The sequence below is a fragment of the Sciurus carolinensis genome, chromosome 9 (assembly GCF_902686445.1).
Source record: "Sciurus carolinensis chromosome 9, mSciCar1.2, whole genome shotgun sequence".
Taxonomy (NCBI): domain Eukaryota; kingdom Metazoa; phylum Chordata; class Mammalia; order Rodentia; family Sciuridae; genus Sciurus; species Sciurus carolinensis.
The window spans coordinates 92794548-92813016 of NC_062221.1; the positions used below are offsets into that span (position 1 = coordinate 92794548).

General features: G+C 41.9%; 1 protein-coding gene across 2 annotated transcripts in view; it reads right to left on the reverse strand.

Moving 5' to 3' along the window:
* Positions 1-18101, reverse strand: part of LOC124993133 (transmembrane protein 45A-like) — a 70462-nt gene extending 52361 nt beyond the window's left edge. Inside the window, exons 1-2 of one of the 2 annotated variants that reach the window (XM_047564752.1) lie at positions 17942-18101; positions 17639-17783 (exon numbers count right to left, since the gene is read on the reverse strand). In XM_047564752.1, the coding sequence (XP_047420708.1) occupies positions 17639-17680 (42 nt within the window). In that variant the 5' untranslated portion in view covers positions 17681-17783; positions 17942-18101. The remainder of the gene's footprint in view (positions 1-17638; positions 17784-17941) is intronic. The other variant, XM_047564753.1, reaches the window with a different exon arrangement.
* Positions 18102-18469: the final 368 nt, after the last annotated feature.

Here is an 18469-nt window from a genome sequence, read left to right on the forward strand (position 1 = left end):
AGTGTGACTTTTATTGGCATTTCAATAGACTCTTCATTTCCATCTGAGAGTACTTTCCTGGTCTCTTCATCTGAGTGCTCACCAGAATCACCCATAACAGTCTACATACAGCATTTTGGATTTTTCTGGTCTGCTCCTTCAAACTCTTCCAACCTCTGCCGGCAACCCAGATCCAAAGTTCCTTCTACATTTTCAGAGATATTTGCAGCAACGATCTCACTCCTCACTACCAGTTTTCTGAATTAGTTTTCCATTGCTTTGAGAAGATACCTGAGGCAATTTTTAAAAAGAGGTGTCTCCACCGTTGTGGAGACTGAACGTTCAAGATAATGCAGTCCCATTTATTCAGGCTCAGATGGGGAATTTCACAGTAGATGGCTCCATGGTGGGAATGAATGCATTAGGGAAAGATCAGATGGGTATGGTGGTCCACACCTGTAATTCTAGCAATTTGGGAGGCTAAGGCAGGAGGATGCAAATTCAAGGTCAGACCCAGCAACTCAGGGAGACCCTGTCTCAAAATAAAAAACACAAGACAGACCAGGGATATAGCTCAGTGGCAAAGCACCCCTGGGTTCAATCCCTAGTACCAAACAAACAAACAACACACACAAAAAAAAGAAAAAAACAAGAGTTAACTCTAAACTGGGCACAGAAGTAAATGCCTATAATCTCAGCCACTCAGGAAGCCAAGGAAGGAGGATTCCAAGTTCCAGATCAACCTCGGCAATTTAGCAATAGGGAGAGATCACACGGAGAGGAAGCCGGAGAGAGGAGGGACCAGTCTTATTCTTATTCACCTTCTCTCAGGAACTAATAGAATCCCATGAGAACCACGTTGATTTCTTTCAAGGCCAGCACTCTCAATGAGCTAACACCCTCGCACCAGGTTCCTCCCTTTAAAACTTCCACCACCTCCCAAGATTATCACACTGAGCAAGACTGTCCACACATGAAGGCTTAGGAAACAAATCACATCCAAACCATAGTAATATCTAAATTATGGGCAAACAGAAATTGGCAACATAGTAATCAACAGAGTATCAACTGTTTACCCTTGAGATCTCCTGGCAGAGCCAGAGACTGGCTCACTGTGGCTGCCAGCATAATGAGATAATATCACACCGTATGTTGCTAATCCAAGGGGGAAAAGTCAAAATTCAAAGTACAGTTTCTACTGAACGCCTATTACTTTCACACCATCGTAAAGTCAGAAAATCTTAAGTCAAACCATTATAAATTGAGGACCATATGTATATACACTTTCTTTCTCTCTTTCTCCCTCTCTTTCTCTCTCTCTCTCTTTCTCTCTCCCTCTCTCTCTCTCTCAATTACTCTTGGTTATATCTCTCATGAGAATCCTGACAAAATTATCTGGGGAAAGAAATGAATGGAAGGACAGATTAAGCAAAATTGGTGGTGAGTTGGTAATTCTGGTTGCAACTGGACAAGGGATACATTATATTATTCTATTTTTATATCTACTTGAAATAGTCCTTTGAAAAGGTGGGGAGGAAAACACAGACACAAGAACTAATAAGCTGAGATTTTTGTTTGTTTCTGCACAAGGTCTGATGATAGAAAACGCATATCAGAAACAAAGGCTGTGTTCTGAGAAATCCAAGGCTGTGACCCCAACACTCACAGGGAGTGGCTGCAGATGAAAAATCTGGTCTCAGAGGTGATAACTCCATTGACCTTGAACTCCCAGTCGGCTTTAGATGGTACTCCCTCCGCCTCCCCAGCACCTGTGTATCCCTTCACTGTAGTATTTCCCCACATTCCATGTTGCCATGACTTCTTTTCCTTTCCATCTCTTACCACTAGCCAGGAGCTCCTTATCCGTCTAACACCAAGACTGCACTCAAAAATGGTTGACAAATGAAGTAAACAATGTCAACTAGTACTAGCTAAGAGCCTTGTATCAGAAGCAATAATGGGATTAAGTAGTATTTCTCAAACTCTTCTATAACTGCCTTTGAGCCTTATTTTTTCTCCTGTTGGAGACTATAACTAATTGTTACAATTTAATTCTCATTCCTTATCCTTTGAATCCAAACACACTCCCTATAACCAAACATTTAAAATCATAAGTGTTTGAGAAGTGTGGACATACTGGCATTTACCACCACAGAACTTTATTAAGTGAACCTTCAAAATCTGTTCTGAGTAGGAGAGAAAATTTCATGTAACAAATGGGAGCTTAATTTTCAGTACTTTCTTTCCAATCTTTTATGAAATAAAACTCTCCAACCTTTGGGACCTGTTATGAAAGCCATTTTTTCAGAGAATTTTACATCAAAACAGTCTATTTCTTTGGCTTTGTTGTAGCATTCTGCATGATTTTGGAATAAATGCATTGATATTATAGTCTTTTAAATCTAGATGATAGAGAAACTGTGGGGGAGGGGGAGAGACAGACATCTAAATTCCAGTCTCCTTAAAATTCAAGTACAGTCAGAAAAAGATGGAGAGTTTTAAAGTCCACCATGCTCCATGGAGAATTCTCTATCTGCAGTATAGAAAAATGACAAGTCTGGCAAATTGACATTTCTTGTCTCCTACTTCCTCTCCTGTCCCCTGATTAGACCCTGAAGTCATTACTTCAGCCCAAATAAATGTCCACCTTTGTTTCTATTACCATCTCAGCAGGTCAAGTATACAAACTTGGGACAAAAACTTCAAGATCAATTAGAATAAACAAAGAGAAGAAGAGGAATCACTTGTCTTCTGGGCAGTCACTGTCCATGTTGGCCTGTAGGTCCATGAAGGAAAGCAAGACTCCCTGAGAAAACCTAACACAGAGCCTTACAGCCTTTGACTGAGACCTGAAAGATCTGTGTTGACAGCTCTATGGGGATGTCACAATGTTTTCAGTCCCTGCCCTTCAGCACCTGATAACACTGAGTATCTGAATAAAAATATAGGACACAAAGTGACATTTAAATTTCACATAAGCAACAAGCAATTTTTTAGCCTAAAGTGTGTGCCATATATTGCATATATTGTGGTTTGGCATTCAAATTTCTCTAAGCATTCTGTATTTTGTCTGGAAACTCAAGAAAGGATTTCCATGAGGAAATGAACATTGCAACAGCTCAGGGTGGATATTTCTCAAACAATACCCAGTGTCTCTTACTTAGCGACCTGAGTGACTTGATTGTGACTTCTCCATATTTCCAAGTCTCTTTTCGAACATCCTGTGCTTTTGTGATTCATACCCAGGATATTTCTCAACAAAGTATACTACTGTGCCTCATTTATGCAAGTAGAAATTTAATCTAAAATGTCATTGTTCTATCAAGTGAGTTGAGGATCCCTGGGCCACTTTTCCATTACAAGAGGCCATGTGAATTGGTATGGATATGTTCTTTTTTGCTCAATCAATATATACCAAAAGTATAGCCACAATCAAATTCAGGAGGGGATGGAATGAATCTGGAGAACTGATGTTAAAATCGATCTATCTCATATTTGATAAGGTTGATACCACAATTTCCAGTGCTTCTTCTAACTTTCAGAGAGGCCTTCCTCAGCACCATGAGTGACTTATTGGTTCAGTACTAGTTCAGAACAAAGAGAATAAGGGACCAAATTCTTGGTGTGAGAAGTAAGGAGGTCTGTCAAGAGGGTGATCAACTATGATAGGTGCCGCCTTCTCGTCTCCAGTCGACTACTCTGTGGCCTCAGGACGCTGGGGCACAGACTCGGCTGTATCAGAAACGGGAAAATGTAATGTATAAAGCTGCTCCCCTGCCCTTTCTGTTGCAGCCATTTTCCCCGCCTCCCAACCACTTGTCAATCTGTGAACATCCTAGCTAGCTATTGGTTCATCAGTCAGCTTGCAAGTATCCTTCTCCAATATTGGTCCCCTATTAGCCCGACAGAATTCAACTGCTTACTGTAGCTACCCTGCCATCTTTTCTCATTCTTCTGTCTCTCCTCCTCACTTTCTATATCCTCTTGGCTTTCGCACTCTCTCTAGCATGCGTGCTTTCTCATTCTCTTTCTTTTCCTCTCATTTTCTCTCTTACCCTGCAGGGAGACACTCTGTTTGCTTAATAAACTCCCTTATGTGATTTCCTATGTCCGGTGTGGTTTCCGTGGGATCCCTTACATTGGTGCCGTGACTCGGATGGGATCTTCCACTGTCTCTTAAGCGAGTGGAACCCCATCTGAGCCCCAGTGCCCCCCCGGACACAGCCCCACCTTCCATTCTGCCCGGACGCTCTGCTCTGCATTCATCACCGAACATCAGGTTGGTGAGTCCTCTAGACTGATTTATCTGGGACCCTCGAGGTGGCTGAGGGGTGGGGGTACCCCAGCCACAAATTTTATAGTTACAGCTGGCCCCTATAGTTGGTCTTATCTGCCGGGTGGATTCCTGATTTTATGGTGGAGATTCTCTCTCAGGGTTGAGGCTCATCTCATACTCACAATCACACTTGAAAACCCTGATATCAGGTCCTCAACTCTTCTCAGCTTTTGCCTGGCCCCTCATTGATGTTTGTGTGACAACACCATCTATGTGCCGCCTTCTCGTCTCCAGTCGACTACTCTGTGGCCTCAGGACGCTGGGGCACAGACTCGGCTGTATCAGTCCCCACATGGAATCTGGGTCCTCCAATCTGGCAGATTCAGCCCTGGGAACCCTTCGCCCAACCCCCGACTTAAAGCCATCAAAATCCGTTTGTGTAATGGCACACAGCTTCCGTGAGCAAGCGGGCAGATGGAAAGGGATTCCTTATCTTCAAGTCTCTTCTTTCTTGCTTCTTGGCTCTTCCTGCAGGCTCAAGCGCCTCCAGACCCTGCTTCTCCATCTTCCCCTGCTCCCCCATGTAATATAAGCAGTCCCATTTCTCACAAGTAGTGGGAGATAACTGTTTAACAATTTTCTGCGTCCAAACCTAAATTAATTACTAACCAGGAAAAAGGGTTAAAAGGACCTAAGCATCAAGTTTCTGCTAGAACATTTTAGCCCCTTTCAGATTCAGATCTCAGTCAAGGCTTACATTGAAATGTAAATAGAGGAAGGTGCAGTGGGAGACCAGTCTCAAACCCAAGGGAAAAAAAGTGTCCATTTAAATTTCTCCTGGGCTACAACTCAGAATACTTTTCTCCCTTTCACCTTTTCTCTCCTTCTCATTTTCTCATGCTTTAATTAATGACCATTATCATTTTTCTTCTAGAACTTTTGTTTTTCTTAAATGCTATATTTTTGAGCTCACGATTTTGATCCTACATACCTAGGTTAATGATTTTTGATCAGTTCTTTTTATCCAATTCTACAGTTATTTTTGAACATCTGTTACATTGCAATGGAGATAAATATTACAAGGCCTTTACTTTTGTTTTAAATATAAGCATGCGTAAAAATTAAAATTTTTAAAATGGATCCAAATATTTTTAATTCACGTGATTTAAAGAGGTTCAATTTAAATTGGGTAAACTAATAGAAGTAAAATGTCTTTAAAATTAACTCACAAGTCTCTAGGTGGTCACACTAATAAAATGTTGATGTTTATAAAATGTCTAACATCAATTTTTCTAGGACTTTTCTTCAACAGGAAAGAGACAGCAAATACTTGTCTGACATCTTGTTTTTTTACACTTGTCTGATATCTTGGTTTTTTTTTTTTTTACAATAAGATGAGTGAATTAGAGTTGACATGTATGGGATTACTCAAATGTGTTTGTTAGAGACATCTAATTAATTTACAAAGTTATTCCATGGAGTAACATACTTAAAAACCTTATTCCTTGTATATTAAATGTGTTCATATTTTCCAGGTATACAAGCCTTTAAAGCAGAAAATTTATCAAGCTGCTATTCTCCAAATTAAACTTGTCTGAAATGGTAAACCTATCATCTAATGTTCTATTATAGGACCTGTTATCAATAGGGTATATGTAAAATTTGTTAAATGTATTTCTAAAAGTTATTGAAAGCCTGATTTATTTAAAGGTTAAACATGAAAGCATTTTGCTACTTTGCCACACAAAAGGAAACTTAAAATCTCTCTCAGGCTTTCTTTAATTCATGTTTTAGATATAATGTTAAATTGTGTTAACTAATGTTCATATAGACTCAGGAGTCAATATATGTAAACTTCTTAAAATAACATCTAAGAAAGAGTGTAATGCACAGTAGCAAAAATGGGACAACAGTGACTAAGATTGGGGTCTCTGATGACCTCATGAATGTGGCATGCCTGGTGCCTGGGAGTGCTCCTGTGCAGGGGCACAAGATGCCTAACTGCTGTGGCAGCACATTGATCTCAGGCACACAGCTCTTGGACAGGAAGGAATTCTTTTGCTAGATAACCAGTGTTTCATCAGCTCCCTTCTCTGGTTCCTGCCCACCTTACAGTAACTTTGAACAGTGGACTTCCTTAAGAGCTCACAGAGCTCCTAACATTGCACTTTGCAGTTCTGAAAAAAGTTACGTTAATGCCTAGTCTCTGTAACTTTCCGGAAAACAAAGAATAATGCTTACATACATATATAAAGATTGCTGACATAACTCTTTAGATCTGCATTTCCATCAGAGAACAGAGTTCCATCTGATCTTGGCTTAATCTTCAAAGTCTGTGTTTATAAACCTTTATTTTCTAATACTCCTTTGTCCCTCACTGAACTTGAGAATTTGGTCATGCTGGTCATGGCAAAAGAGGAAGCCCTGCCTTACCTGAGATAAGGCTCTGCCTCACAACCCTGCTGCACTTTAGAATGGCTCCAAAGTAAGCTAGACTTTAACTCACTTAAAGTTGTTTTCAAAAGTTTAATGTTTGTTGTAAAGATTACTGTGATCTCAATCAGGGGATATAATGAATAACTCAGCCAAAATTCAAGATAGCTATTGCACAAACTGAATGTTTTACTGTTGGTGATTCCATTTTTTATTTCCTTGTAAACTCTGTTGCCTGATATTTTGCAGAGTACACCATAGACTAACTTGAAAAGCCATCACCTATAGGACAGATAATGTAGACCCCAATTAGATAAAAAGGGGTAAATAACTGTAAAGTTATAGACATTGAAGCTAAAGCCCAGTACTCTTACTTTATGACTGGTGAGACTGACTTGCCTGATGGTTAAGATCAAACTTAGAGATTGAGATTAAATACAGAGGTCAAGAAAAGTCCATATTTGGGTCTTGCCCTCAAAGTCAGCCTGAACCCAGGGAACAAGAGGACTTCTCTAAGGAGCTTTGCAACTCTGGGTCACACAACCTCCTGACCAAAGAGATTGATGAGGCCACTAGAGGAAAAGCCACTCAGTGCACCTGCTGCAGAGGAGGGTCAAGGGAAAAGGGAGACATCCCTGGTGCTTTCAAGGGAAGCCACCTCATCGAGGAGACCCTGCCTAACCAATGGCACTAATGGAGCTAAGAAGTTGTTCTTAAGTTCTCTATGAGTGACCCTTGTGGGAACTCAGCTGACTCTTTAACAGACAGGAACAGGTCACTTTGACCAACTTGATCTTAAACACCTAGCAAAACAGTTAAAACCAAAATATAGCCATTCTTGGGCATTTAAAAGAAATAATACTTAAATGTAACTTAAGATGTACACTTGTGTTAGCCCACTAGAATAAAGACTAAAAGCTACAAAAGAGATTCTTAGGCAAATGTGCCTGATAACTATCAAGAGAAACTGCCAGAGTCAGAAGTTTTAGTCAGTTTAAAGCCTACAGACACAGGTAGGCTTAATCTATGTTTGCTAGTAACAGAAGTATAGAGATCTCTACTAAATGTTGTGTTTACATTCCTGATAACCTGGACAATGTTGAAGTTTCTAAATAAAGGCCTTGTCCTCTCCAACCTTTGCTAGGCCTTGTTATGGGAACAACTTCTCAGTTCTTCCACCCCCTGGTGAGGAATTATTGACTTCTGTCATCTTTATGATATGCATTGGCATATTCCAGATTCTGCAACATTTATATTGTATCAATCTCATTTCAGTACTCATGTCTTTTTGTTCTTCTCTCATAGAAGCCCCCATCCCCAGATGCCTTTATAACCTGCTCTTCCCCAACTGGACTTCTACCTTGGACCCCTCAATTGACCTGATTTCTAAAAAGGGAACTCCAAATTGCTTGCCCCACGCTGCCCCCTTCCAGCTCAAAGAAGCCAGATCAGTCATCACCCCCTTTCCCTACAGCAGTGAAGGAGTTCCTAAAATTAGAGGGGTGAATGAAGTCAGAATTGGGGACAGGCAGTTAGTGTAGAAATAGGGTATCAGTCAAATCGAGGAAATGAAGTCCATGAAAACCATCTGCCTTTGGAAGTCTGGAAGGAGAATGGACTTTTTACATCTCACCTGCAAAACCAGCTTCAGTCACTTAGGCAGGAAGGAGAGAGAAGGCTTCAGAAAGAACTGGAGAGCAAAAGATTTTCTTATAAAAACAGAAACGGGAAAATGTAATGTATAAAGCTGCTCCCCCGCCCTTTCTGTTGCAGCCATTTTCCCCACCTCCCAACCACTTGTCAATCTGTGAACATCCTAGCTAGCTATTGGTTCATCAGTCAGCTTGCAAGTATCCTTCTCCAATATTGGTCCCCTGTTAGCCCGACAGAATTCAACTGTTTACTGTAGCTACCCTGCCATCTTTTCTCATTCTTCTGTCTCTCCTCCTCACTTTCTCTATCCTCCTGGCTTTCCACTCTCTCTAGCATGCGTGCTTTCTCATTCTCTTTCTTTTCCTCTCATTTTCTCTCTTGCCCTGCAGGGAGACACTCTGTTTGCTTAATAAACTCCCTCATGTGATTTCCCGTGTCTGGCTGTGATTTCTGTGGGATCCCTTACAATGGGCACTGTATTTACCTTGTTCTTTCCAACATATTTAAAAAATATATAGATTGAGGACTGAGTGTGCAAGACATCTTCTGAATTTCTGTTGGTATTTTGTTTCTTTTCCAGGCACCAAACCCTATAGGAATTCACAGACACTTCAGTTGTCATAAAGTAGTTGTTGAAACTAATTTTTATCGACCTTAATTTATTCTTACCTTACAGAATATAGTTCACTAACTATAGACCAGGTGTTATATTCTTCTCTTGTCAAATAAGTGCAACATACTAACTACATCTTTCAAAAAGATACATGGAAAAGAAGATGAAGGATCTTGTTCAGTGATTCTTGATGCAGATGATACCCCCCAAGTGGATACAATGTAGTTTTAAAGTATGTTTACACATTTTAAGTATTTATTTTAAGATAATGACTTGAATAGATAATATAATATTCTATGTGTTATTCTAAAGAAGTGAATGCTTCACAGTTTGAAAAAGACTGAATAATTACTTAGGGGCTCAAGCACAGTCAATGTAGATTAATTTCTTGTGACCACTCTGTTGCAATCTAAAGCTAATAGATTTTTTTTAAATTCTACATTTTTTGGCATATTATGTTTTGATCATTTTCCCATTTAAAATAACAGAGTTCTTTATAACTAACTTACCTAATTTGCCTTAAGTCAGTCTGCAGTACTGTACTGTCTAAAAGAATATTCCCTGGGAGAAGAGCTCAAGTTGCCTCCGCCTTCTAACAATGGTTCTGTTATCAAGTCTCAGCAAAAAAATAATAAATCAGAAAAGACTGACTGATAATGGCACCTTAAATTAGTGTGAGTCTTTTAACATTTTCACACATTTAATCCTGTTGTGGACTGTAAAATGTATGATTCAGTGCACAGGAAGAAGAGTTGAGGCATGATTAGACTCAGTCTCTTACATCTCCAGATTCTAGCTTTTTACTGTTCCTCATTGATAGAAGTAAAACAAAAAAGGTATTCAATTAAGAGGAACCAAAGGCAAGTGAAAAAACAGCAACTACAGGACTGTGTGATGAACAGGAGAACCAACTAGAGACTGCTGTGCAAGAAAAATAACAGATTCCACATGAACCAACAGAAGCTTTCCAACTAACTCCTTTGGACCTGTTTGGACATCCTGAGGCACCTCAGGGATTCCACACAGGATGGTCTCTGGAGGTTCCATCCAGTTCCAAGACAGCACATTCAGTGTCCCTATCCAGTGTTTCCGGCCACCACTACCACCACTGCACAAAAATTGCCCAACAGCCCATTTCCAGTTATAAGAAGATTGCTAACTAGTACTAGGGAAGATACAAAAAGAAAGTAGGGCCAAAGTCCCCAGAGGCAACTCTTAATCATGGCTTCCCATTGATTTAAATAAGGGATATGGAATAAGGACTCACTATGGACTCAGCACTTACGAAATTATTTACATACAGTGTCTCTTTTTATCCACCCAACTTCAAGGGTACAAATTAAGATTAGCCTCCTGGCATTAACAGATGAGGAAATTAAGACTTGGAAACGGTAAATAACTTACTGAAAGAGTTCCCACAGCTAGTTTAATGGCAGACCTGGGATTCAAATCTGGTTACGCAACTCCAGAAACAGCTCTTGCCAACGTGCTCTTGCCCTTCCCTGGGAGACAGTGCCCCTCGGTGTTTGCAGGACAGGGGGGATTGCAGCACGCCTCACCTGGGTGGCAACGCAGAGCAGAAGCAGAAGTATGGCAAGATGTTTGCTGGTTAGGCTTGAAAGTCTCCTCAATCTCAGCTAAAGAGGCTGGCTGCAGGCCATGCTTCTCTGCAAACTGAGGAAGGGAAATCTAAAGGGTGAAAAGTGAGAGGGATCCAGCACCTCCCAGAAAAAGGCTTCTCTGCCAGCAAAGCACTAGTTAAAACTCAGAAGCTAGGAAGTTACGTGATCTAAATGGTATTTCAGGACGATTAACTTGGCAGCCACGCACAGAACACTTGACAGAGAGAAAGGAGCTTCAGGCAAGGAAATCAGTTAGAAGACAATTGCAGATGCTCATTTCTGAGATGATGAGTCTGAGTCAGAAGAGGGCGGTGAGAACAGGGAATGGAGGGACAACTGTGCATCTTACCGACTACCTACCTGGAAGGAGGAACAGACACACCCTAGGGACCCACATGGTTGATGATGGCTCTCAGATGGAGACAAGACAGGGGAAAGGGCGCTCCAGGGCTGGTACCAGCCTCACCCCCACACCCTTGGGCGCTTGCCTCTCCTGCCCGTCTTCTCTTTCTTTTTTTTTTTTTTTTTTTTTTGCGGTGCTGGGGATTGAACCCAGGGCCTTGAGCTTGCGAGGCAGGCACTCTACCAACTGAGCTATATCCCCAGCCCCCTGCCCATCTTCTCACCAGAGCACGAGCCCTGAGGAGTCAGGGGCCCTCCTTGGGTCTGTCACTCCACAGGTCTTCCCACTGCTGACCGCAGGCCTGGTGTTGGGTGGACTCAGTGAGTATCCCCAGCAGGCTCTTTCTTCTGCCTGAAATGCTCTGTCCCCACTGTCACCTAGACACTCCACTTAGGAAGATCCTCATCAAGGCTCATCACCAGGCTCTTCCTCAGAGATGACTTCCTCTGCCAGGTGGTCTAAATTACCTGTTCCTGTTTTTTCCTTGTGGAAACTTATTTTCACAGTATGTGTTATAATGTGTACTTTTCTAATTACAATTTGTATTTTCCATTTATCTTAAAATTTCTCCTGTTCTTTGTTTTTCTGCCTGTCCCCACTAGACTCTAAGGTCCCCAAAGTCTGTTATCCTTTTCATTAGTGAATTCCAAGCAGCCAGCACTGTGTTGTCCAACAGAAGGAAAATGCAAACCATGTAACTAATCTTAAATTTCTACTAGTCACTTTTGTAAAAGTGAGAAGAAACTGGTGAAATCTAGCTTAATAATATATTCCGTTTCACTAAACATATTCAAACACTGTCATTTAAACATGTGAACGATAGAAAAAAATTTAAACATGGGATCAATTGAAACGATTATTAATAAGAGGTCTTATGATTTTGTTTGTTTGTGCCAAGTCAACATTTTTTGCAAACTGTTGTGAAAAATAAGAACTAAGACTAAGAATTTAAAATCAAAGCTTTGTCATTCATAAGAATGTCACTGCAGGAAGGAGAGCTCACCTGAAGACTATCTTAGAAACTCATCAAAAGCTGGTTTTCTACTGGAAAAATATCCACAGACTCAAAAAATCTCGGCCCTCTGCCCTTAGAAGGCAAGCCCGGGAATAGTGGTTGGGGACAAGGCAGAGTGTTAACTATGTGACTTCTGTGTGTGTTTCACACTGATAGAACTTTTCAGTGGGAATTTACCACACTTCAAGTGTTCCATAGCTACATGTGGCTGTTTTCTGCCATACTGGACAATGTAGATCTTACGGGATGCCTGACATATATTACTTAGCTAATAAAGAATGGGATGAAAAAGGGAGATAGGAAGAGAAGAAGGCAAAGAATGAGAAAAGAAAGACAACAAAAAGGAAAAGAAACTAAAATCTGTTGTGTAAATACTATGTTACATTGTTTCATTTATCAATAAATTATGTCAAAAAATTAAAAGGACTGGGGATGTGGCTAAGTGGTAAAGCATACCTGGGTTCAATCTCTAGTACCAAAATAAACAAATTCACATAATTCTCACATTCTCATGAAGTAAGTTTTATTAAAACCACCTTAATCAATAGACACCTATTTGTAGATGTTATTGAACTTGCCGTAGATCTATTTTCTTTTGAGTAAAAAAAGGAGGATTCAGAACACACTCTCCTCCTACCTCCTGTACACACAGAAGCCTCCATTGCAAGTCAAGTCAAAATAGCTGCAAATCTAGGTCTCTCTTTCTCCTCCAGGTGACACATTCCAGGGCTCCTATAAGATATTGTTTTGAATCCCACAGATGTATCAAATATCACAGATATCAAAAAGTGTGATATGATTACTGCAGGATAATGGGGGGGGGCATAAGTATTCACCATCTGGGATCATCTTGAAAAATGTTTATGAATGACACTCAATTACACCTTTAGACTACTGTCTATGTGAAACGTCTCGGGCCAGAGTTTTTCAACTTTGCTTTAGCACATTTATGCCCACAGTGGGTAGAGATGGGTCAGCAGGAAACACAAATCCCATTAAGCCCTGACAACTGTCAGGCAACAGTCAGGGGGATCAAGGACTGTGGCAGGCAGATTCTACTGGTCATTGCCCTTTGAAATAAGCTCTCTTTTCTTCATAAATAGTACCGTACCTATCTATTCTGTGACATGAAATGGGTTGGAAAGCACTGAGTGAGAATATAGCAGATGAATGAGCAGCACAAGGAGTAAGGACTTTTACAAAATATTTCATTGTGACCGGGCTGAGTCGATAGAATGTAGAGGGAATGACAGCAGCCAAGGTCTGACCCAACAGTCCTTGCAGGACTGAGGGTTCTAAAATGTAAGTATGGGCCAAGGCCAGCCTATTTAATGTGTTTCTATGAATTCAGATGGAAGATGGAACCCTAGGACCTTGCACCATTAAAAATTAAATAGCAAATATACAAGGGTAAGGCCCAGGCATTCAAGGACAATGTCCTCCTGAAAACCAACAAATCAAAGGAGTGATGTGCAATCTCCCTGACAGACCTGAGAAACAGGTTGGGCGCTAAAGTCAGCCTGCAAACCACTGCCTGGCACCTCCCTTCCTAGCAGCCTATGGTCCAGGAGGAATTAGTCCTTATGAAGACCTCCCAGGAAAGCAAGAAAGGGTGGAAAAGTGGTTGTTATCATAAGTGAAGCTACACGCATTGCCCCACTTTTGACATTTACATTCTACTATTTGTCTTCTCAAGCATAGACCTGAACTTGGTGTTGGACAAAACTGGGCAGGTGCATTGCTGCAGAACCGCATGCTGCCTGAGAAAGGACTTAGGAAAGGGTGGCTTTTCTCAGAAATCCTTTTCAACCCCAAACAACAAACCAACATTTAAACACAAACACCTCTCCTCACACTACTGAGTTGGTCAGAAATATATTTGCAATCATAGTAAATAGGTTTACAGTTGTACCAGGTACAGGAAAAGTGCAAGAGCTGAATATAGCAGGGAGGCTCTGGCCACCCCAAGAGGCACCAGGCCAGCCCCCCATGTCACAGCAGCTCTGGATGGCATTGTTCTCTTCCATTAACCTGGATGGACAGGAGGAGGCTAGACCCAGCTGGAACAGAGTGATATGGGGTGGGCAGCTGCAGGGACTGTGTACGTGCTGGAGCTGACCTGGCACTGCCACTGTCCCAGTCACAGAGGCTGCCTCTGAGATCCAGCAGGGCAGACACAGAGTAACTGAAGCTAATCCCCAGCACATCCCGCCTCAGCCAAAGATGCAGACTTCATCTGGACCCCTTCCAACCACATTGCCAGTGGGGAGCTCAGCACATGGCAGAAAGAATTTAAACTCTACTAAATTCCAAATTAGAAGGCAACCATGACAAATCTACACTCACCAAACCTTGCCCCCAGTTACTAAAGTGGTTCTTTAGGGTATTGAAAATGACTGGAAAGCAGGCATCTCCATTTATGAAGCTAATGAAAAATTTACTCACTCACACTGTACCTGGGACCAAGGAAAACTAGGGTGTCATCTTGGTGTGGCCCCATTCCTAGTACTGCAGAGGTTGCTTTCAGATCCCAGCCTGGCAGGGACACCACAATATCCTTGACTTATTTCTGTTCCCTTGTTCTCTACCTCCTGGATCAAAATAGGGAAAGTGAGAGAACTTTCTTCATGAAAAGACCTCTGATCTCACTATTTAGTACAGAAAATGTGAAGGCAGAAACTGCTCTTTTCCAAAGTGATGCAGGTATGTTGGCAGCCCATGCCCACCTACTCCACCCAAGGCACAGAGAAAAGACTAGAAGCAGAGGTCAGCCCCCACAGGGATCACATCAAGTCACACAGTCAGAGGTCTCTGAGGTGGAGAGGGCAGGGTTAGGGTGGTTATGTAAAAGTTGGCACTGCAGGCAGATAGACACCAACTGTATGAGGCCACACAGATAACAAAGCAGAAGGTTTGCTTTCCAGAACCCAGTAGGGTCAGCACAGAGGGGACCTCACCAATTTATCCTTTGTCTGATATCTCCCACCACCTTAACACACCCCTAAAGGAAAACCTACAAGCTGTATTTGGAGCTCCTAAACAATAATTGTTTTCATAGGCCCAAAATGGTGAGGCCTGAGTGAATGAATAACAGGGACGAGAAGGAAGCAACAGGCCCACTGGATGACAACAACAAGAAGGCACTGTCTGCAAATGTGTCCAGACTGCTGCAGGGGAGCTCTCCTGTTGCCCCAACAAAGGCCAGCTGTGTCTAAGCCAGCTGTCACCCACGGGACTCAGTCCAGGGAACAGCCTTCCTAAAATACCCGCCAAATTCCATAATCACTTTAATCCTATGTGCTTAGCAGAATTATGGTCACATCCAAAGACAACCTCTTAGTAGGGTCTGTGCCTCCAGTTCTAAGGCCATATGCACAGATGTACTGGGAGTCTCTCCCTCAGGACCAGGGTTTGGTCACATTTCTATCATCAGACAGAAAGTCAAATAGTCACAGTCCCTGGACCCAAGAAAAACTGGAGACAAACACATACATGAGAGCACTCCATCTTAACTACTTGTTAGCCCATTCCAAGAAAATTTAAATTTGCTTACAAACACAAATGAGAGTTAGCAACATAAAATAAGGTAAATGAGAAGAATGGGAAACAAAGGAACCTGAGTATTCTGGAATGGGGACAGAAGAAAACTGGCAACAATTTAATGATCTCTGCCTTCACCTTGCCCACCTCATCCTGTCCCTTCTTCACTGGTCCTACATGATCCTAGCTCTCTTGGAAAAGCCACCAAAGACCTGCCCCTCCCCATTGCTAAATCCAGTGGTCAATTCTGCCCTCATCTTACTTGAGTCACTGGAAGAATTCCACAGTGCTGACCACAGCCTCCTCTCTGAAAAATATTCTTCCCTTGCTTTTCCCATTCACTGGCCCGTCCTTGGTTTCTGGTGTCTCCAAACCTCCAAGCTCCTATGGTTGGGAGTCTGGGGACCTGTTTTAAACTCTTTTCTATCTTCGCTCAGCTCTGGGGCTCTCATCCTGTTAACAGCTTGAAATGCTGTGCCACATGACAGCTTTCCCCAAGCACTTATCTTTATCCCAACTTCTCCCCAAGCTATCAAGTCCTGCAATCAACTGTCCACTCAGCTTCTCCACCCAGGTGTCTAGCACACCTCTCAAACTACAAACTGGCCAAACAGGGCTCCCAACATCCCCAACTAGATAGGCTCTATCACAGTCCTCCCCACCCATGACAACTCCATCCTCCCTGTTACTCACACCAAAAATTTGAATCATCCTTGACTCATCTCTTTCTCTCACTTCCCACATCTGACCCATTAGAAAATTCCATTGGCCCCACCTCCCAAATATGCCCCAGATACGCCATTTCACCATTTCCCCTGCTACCACTCTGGTCCAGACCTGGACCATCATGACAGTCCCCACAGGGACTCTGCTTCTGCTCTTGCCCCTTTCAGACTTTCTCAACACAGAAGCCAGTGTTGTCCTGTTGAGGTAGGTTGTGCCCAAGTCCTCACAAGGGCCCACATGGCCTCCAGGAGTTAGCCCCATCACTTCTCCCACCTCCCCTCTCCAGACTCTCCTCCCTACTGACAACACTGGCCTTCCTGCTTCTCCTTCAAAAGGCCAGGCTCACCTCTACCTTAGGGCCTCTGTACTTGGTGTTCCTACTGCTTGAACATAGCCTTCCTCTATGGCTATGTCTTAATGTTACTTCTCAATGAGGCCTTCTCACATCATCTTATTTTAAACTGCCTCAATACCCCATTCCCTTTTCCTGCTTTATTTTTTCCAATAGTAAATCTCCTTTAATACCCTACGTAACTTACTGACCTGCTGTGTTCATTACATCCTCCCTTCCATTGCCAGTATGAATGTTCCATGAATCCTGTTTCATGAATGCAGGATTTATTTCTGTTTTTCTTTACTATTTAATCCTTAGCTTTTAGAACTATGCCTGGAATATAGTAAGTTTTCAATACAATAATGCTGGATAAATGTATGAATGGGTAGATGGATGGATGAATGGATGGATGGATAGATGGGTGGTTGGATAGAAACTCAGAATGAATAGTGGGACTTATGCATAAGCTGTCAGATTACTAAATGTTCCAGAAGAGGAAGGGAAACATCACAGATATCAATTGAAATAAAATTCATCATTAAAGACACATATCTGCAACATCTAGTATGCCTTTCCAACCATAATGCTGGATTCCAACATAAAATGAAGTGAAATGTCCACAGAATAGTAGGAACTGGGCTAGTCTTAAATTTGCCTTAACCAATCACAACACCCAATAAGCAGACTGGGGGGACACTTGTGACTTGCAAGAGTTAAGACTTGTAGGCCATGCCCCAATGCTGGGGGGGTAGAAGAAGAGTTGATAACTCAAGGGAATTAACTTTTATTATGTTTCTACCATGAGACAATCACCGCACCAGGCTCTTTGCTAACATTATCTCATAAAGTTCTTACCACCCTGGGAAGCTGATATTACATCCATTTTACAAGAAAGGAAACTGAAGATCAGAGAGATTAAGGTACTTGCACAAAAGTTACAAGTATATAGGAGAGTTCAGATTCAAACTAGGTCTATATGAATGAAAACCTTTTTCTCTTTCTGCATTATTATACCGAAAGTTACTCCAGAAATGGCAAACTAACCTTTGGGTGTTTCAGTCCAATTTTACCTTCTGAGTCATTCATTCTGTTTGGTCTCAGTAGATCAAGCACTTTAGGATTGAGGTAGCAGGGATAAGAAAGAAGCAGCTAATATTAGCCTTTGTTTCTTGTTAATGCTGAAAATATTCTGTAATCAAAAAAAAAACAATAGTTTGAAAGTTGACACACTATGTTCAATTTTAAAAACACACACACACAGGCACACATGCACATGTGCCTGTGTGTGTGTGTGTGTGTGTGCCAAAAGCAACTAGTAAGAAAATACAGTACTGCACTGAAACTTACCACTTTTACCTTTGGCCACGTTCCCCACGAGTCATGAGTGGATGTGCTGCTCAGAGGCTCCCAATTCTGGCAAGTGTTACTCAGTGCTCAAGAAAAGACTATTTCACCAGCATCAGTCTTGCAACAGCCCAGAGAAATCCCTTCTCTTCCTCCTACTCACATATTTCTCCTTGGATGTTGTACTCACCGCCAATGGCCTCCACCTCCACCCAACCTACAGAAACCCGGCCCGTAGCACCCTGCAATTAATGTCGTCAGACACACAAGTCTAACTATCAACCCACCTGTCAAGCTCCCAGCTCACCTGAAGACACTAAGGAGCCTCTATTAGCAGTGTTTCTCCCATTACTATAGTAACTACACACATTTATTTTTTTTACTCACCCCATGTCTGTCTCCTAATTAATCATTTTTGTAAAATTGTTCAACCGTTCAACTTAAGTATCTAGGGTGTGAGCAAGAAGTTGAAGGCTCCCACAGGGAACAGCCACCCGCCACATGGCTTTGCTTCTCTTACCTGGACCAACC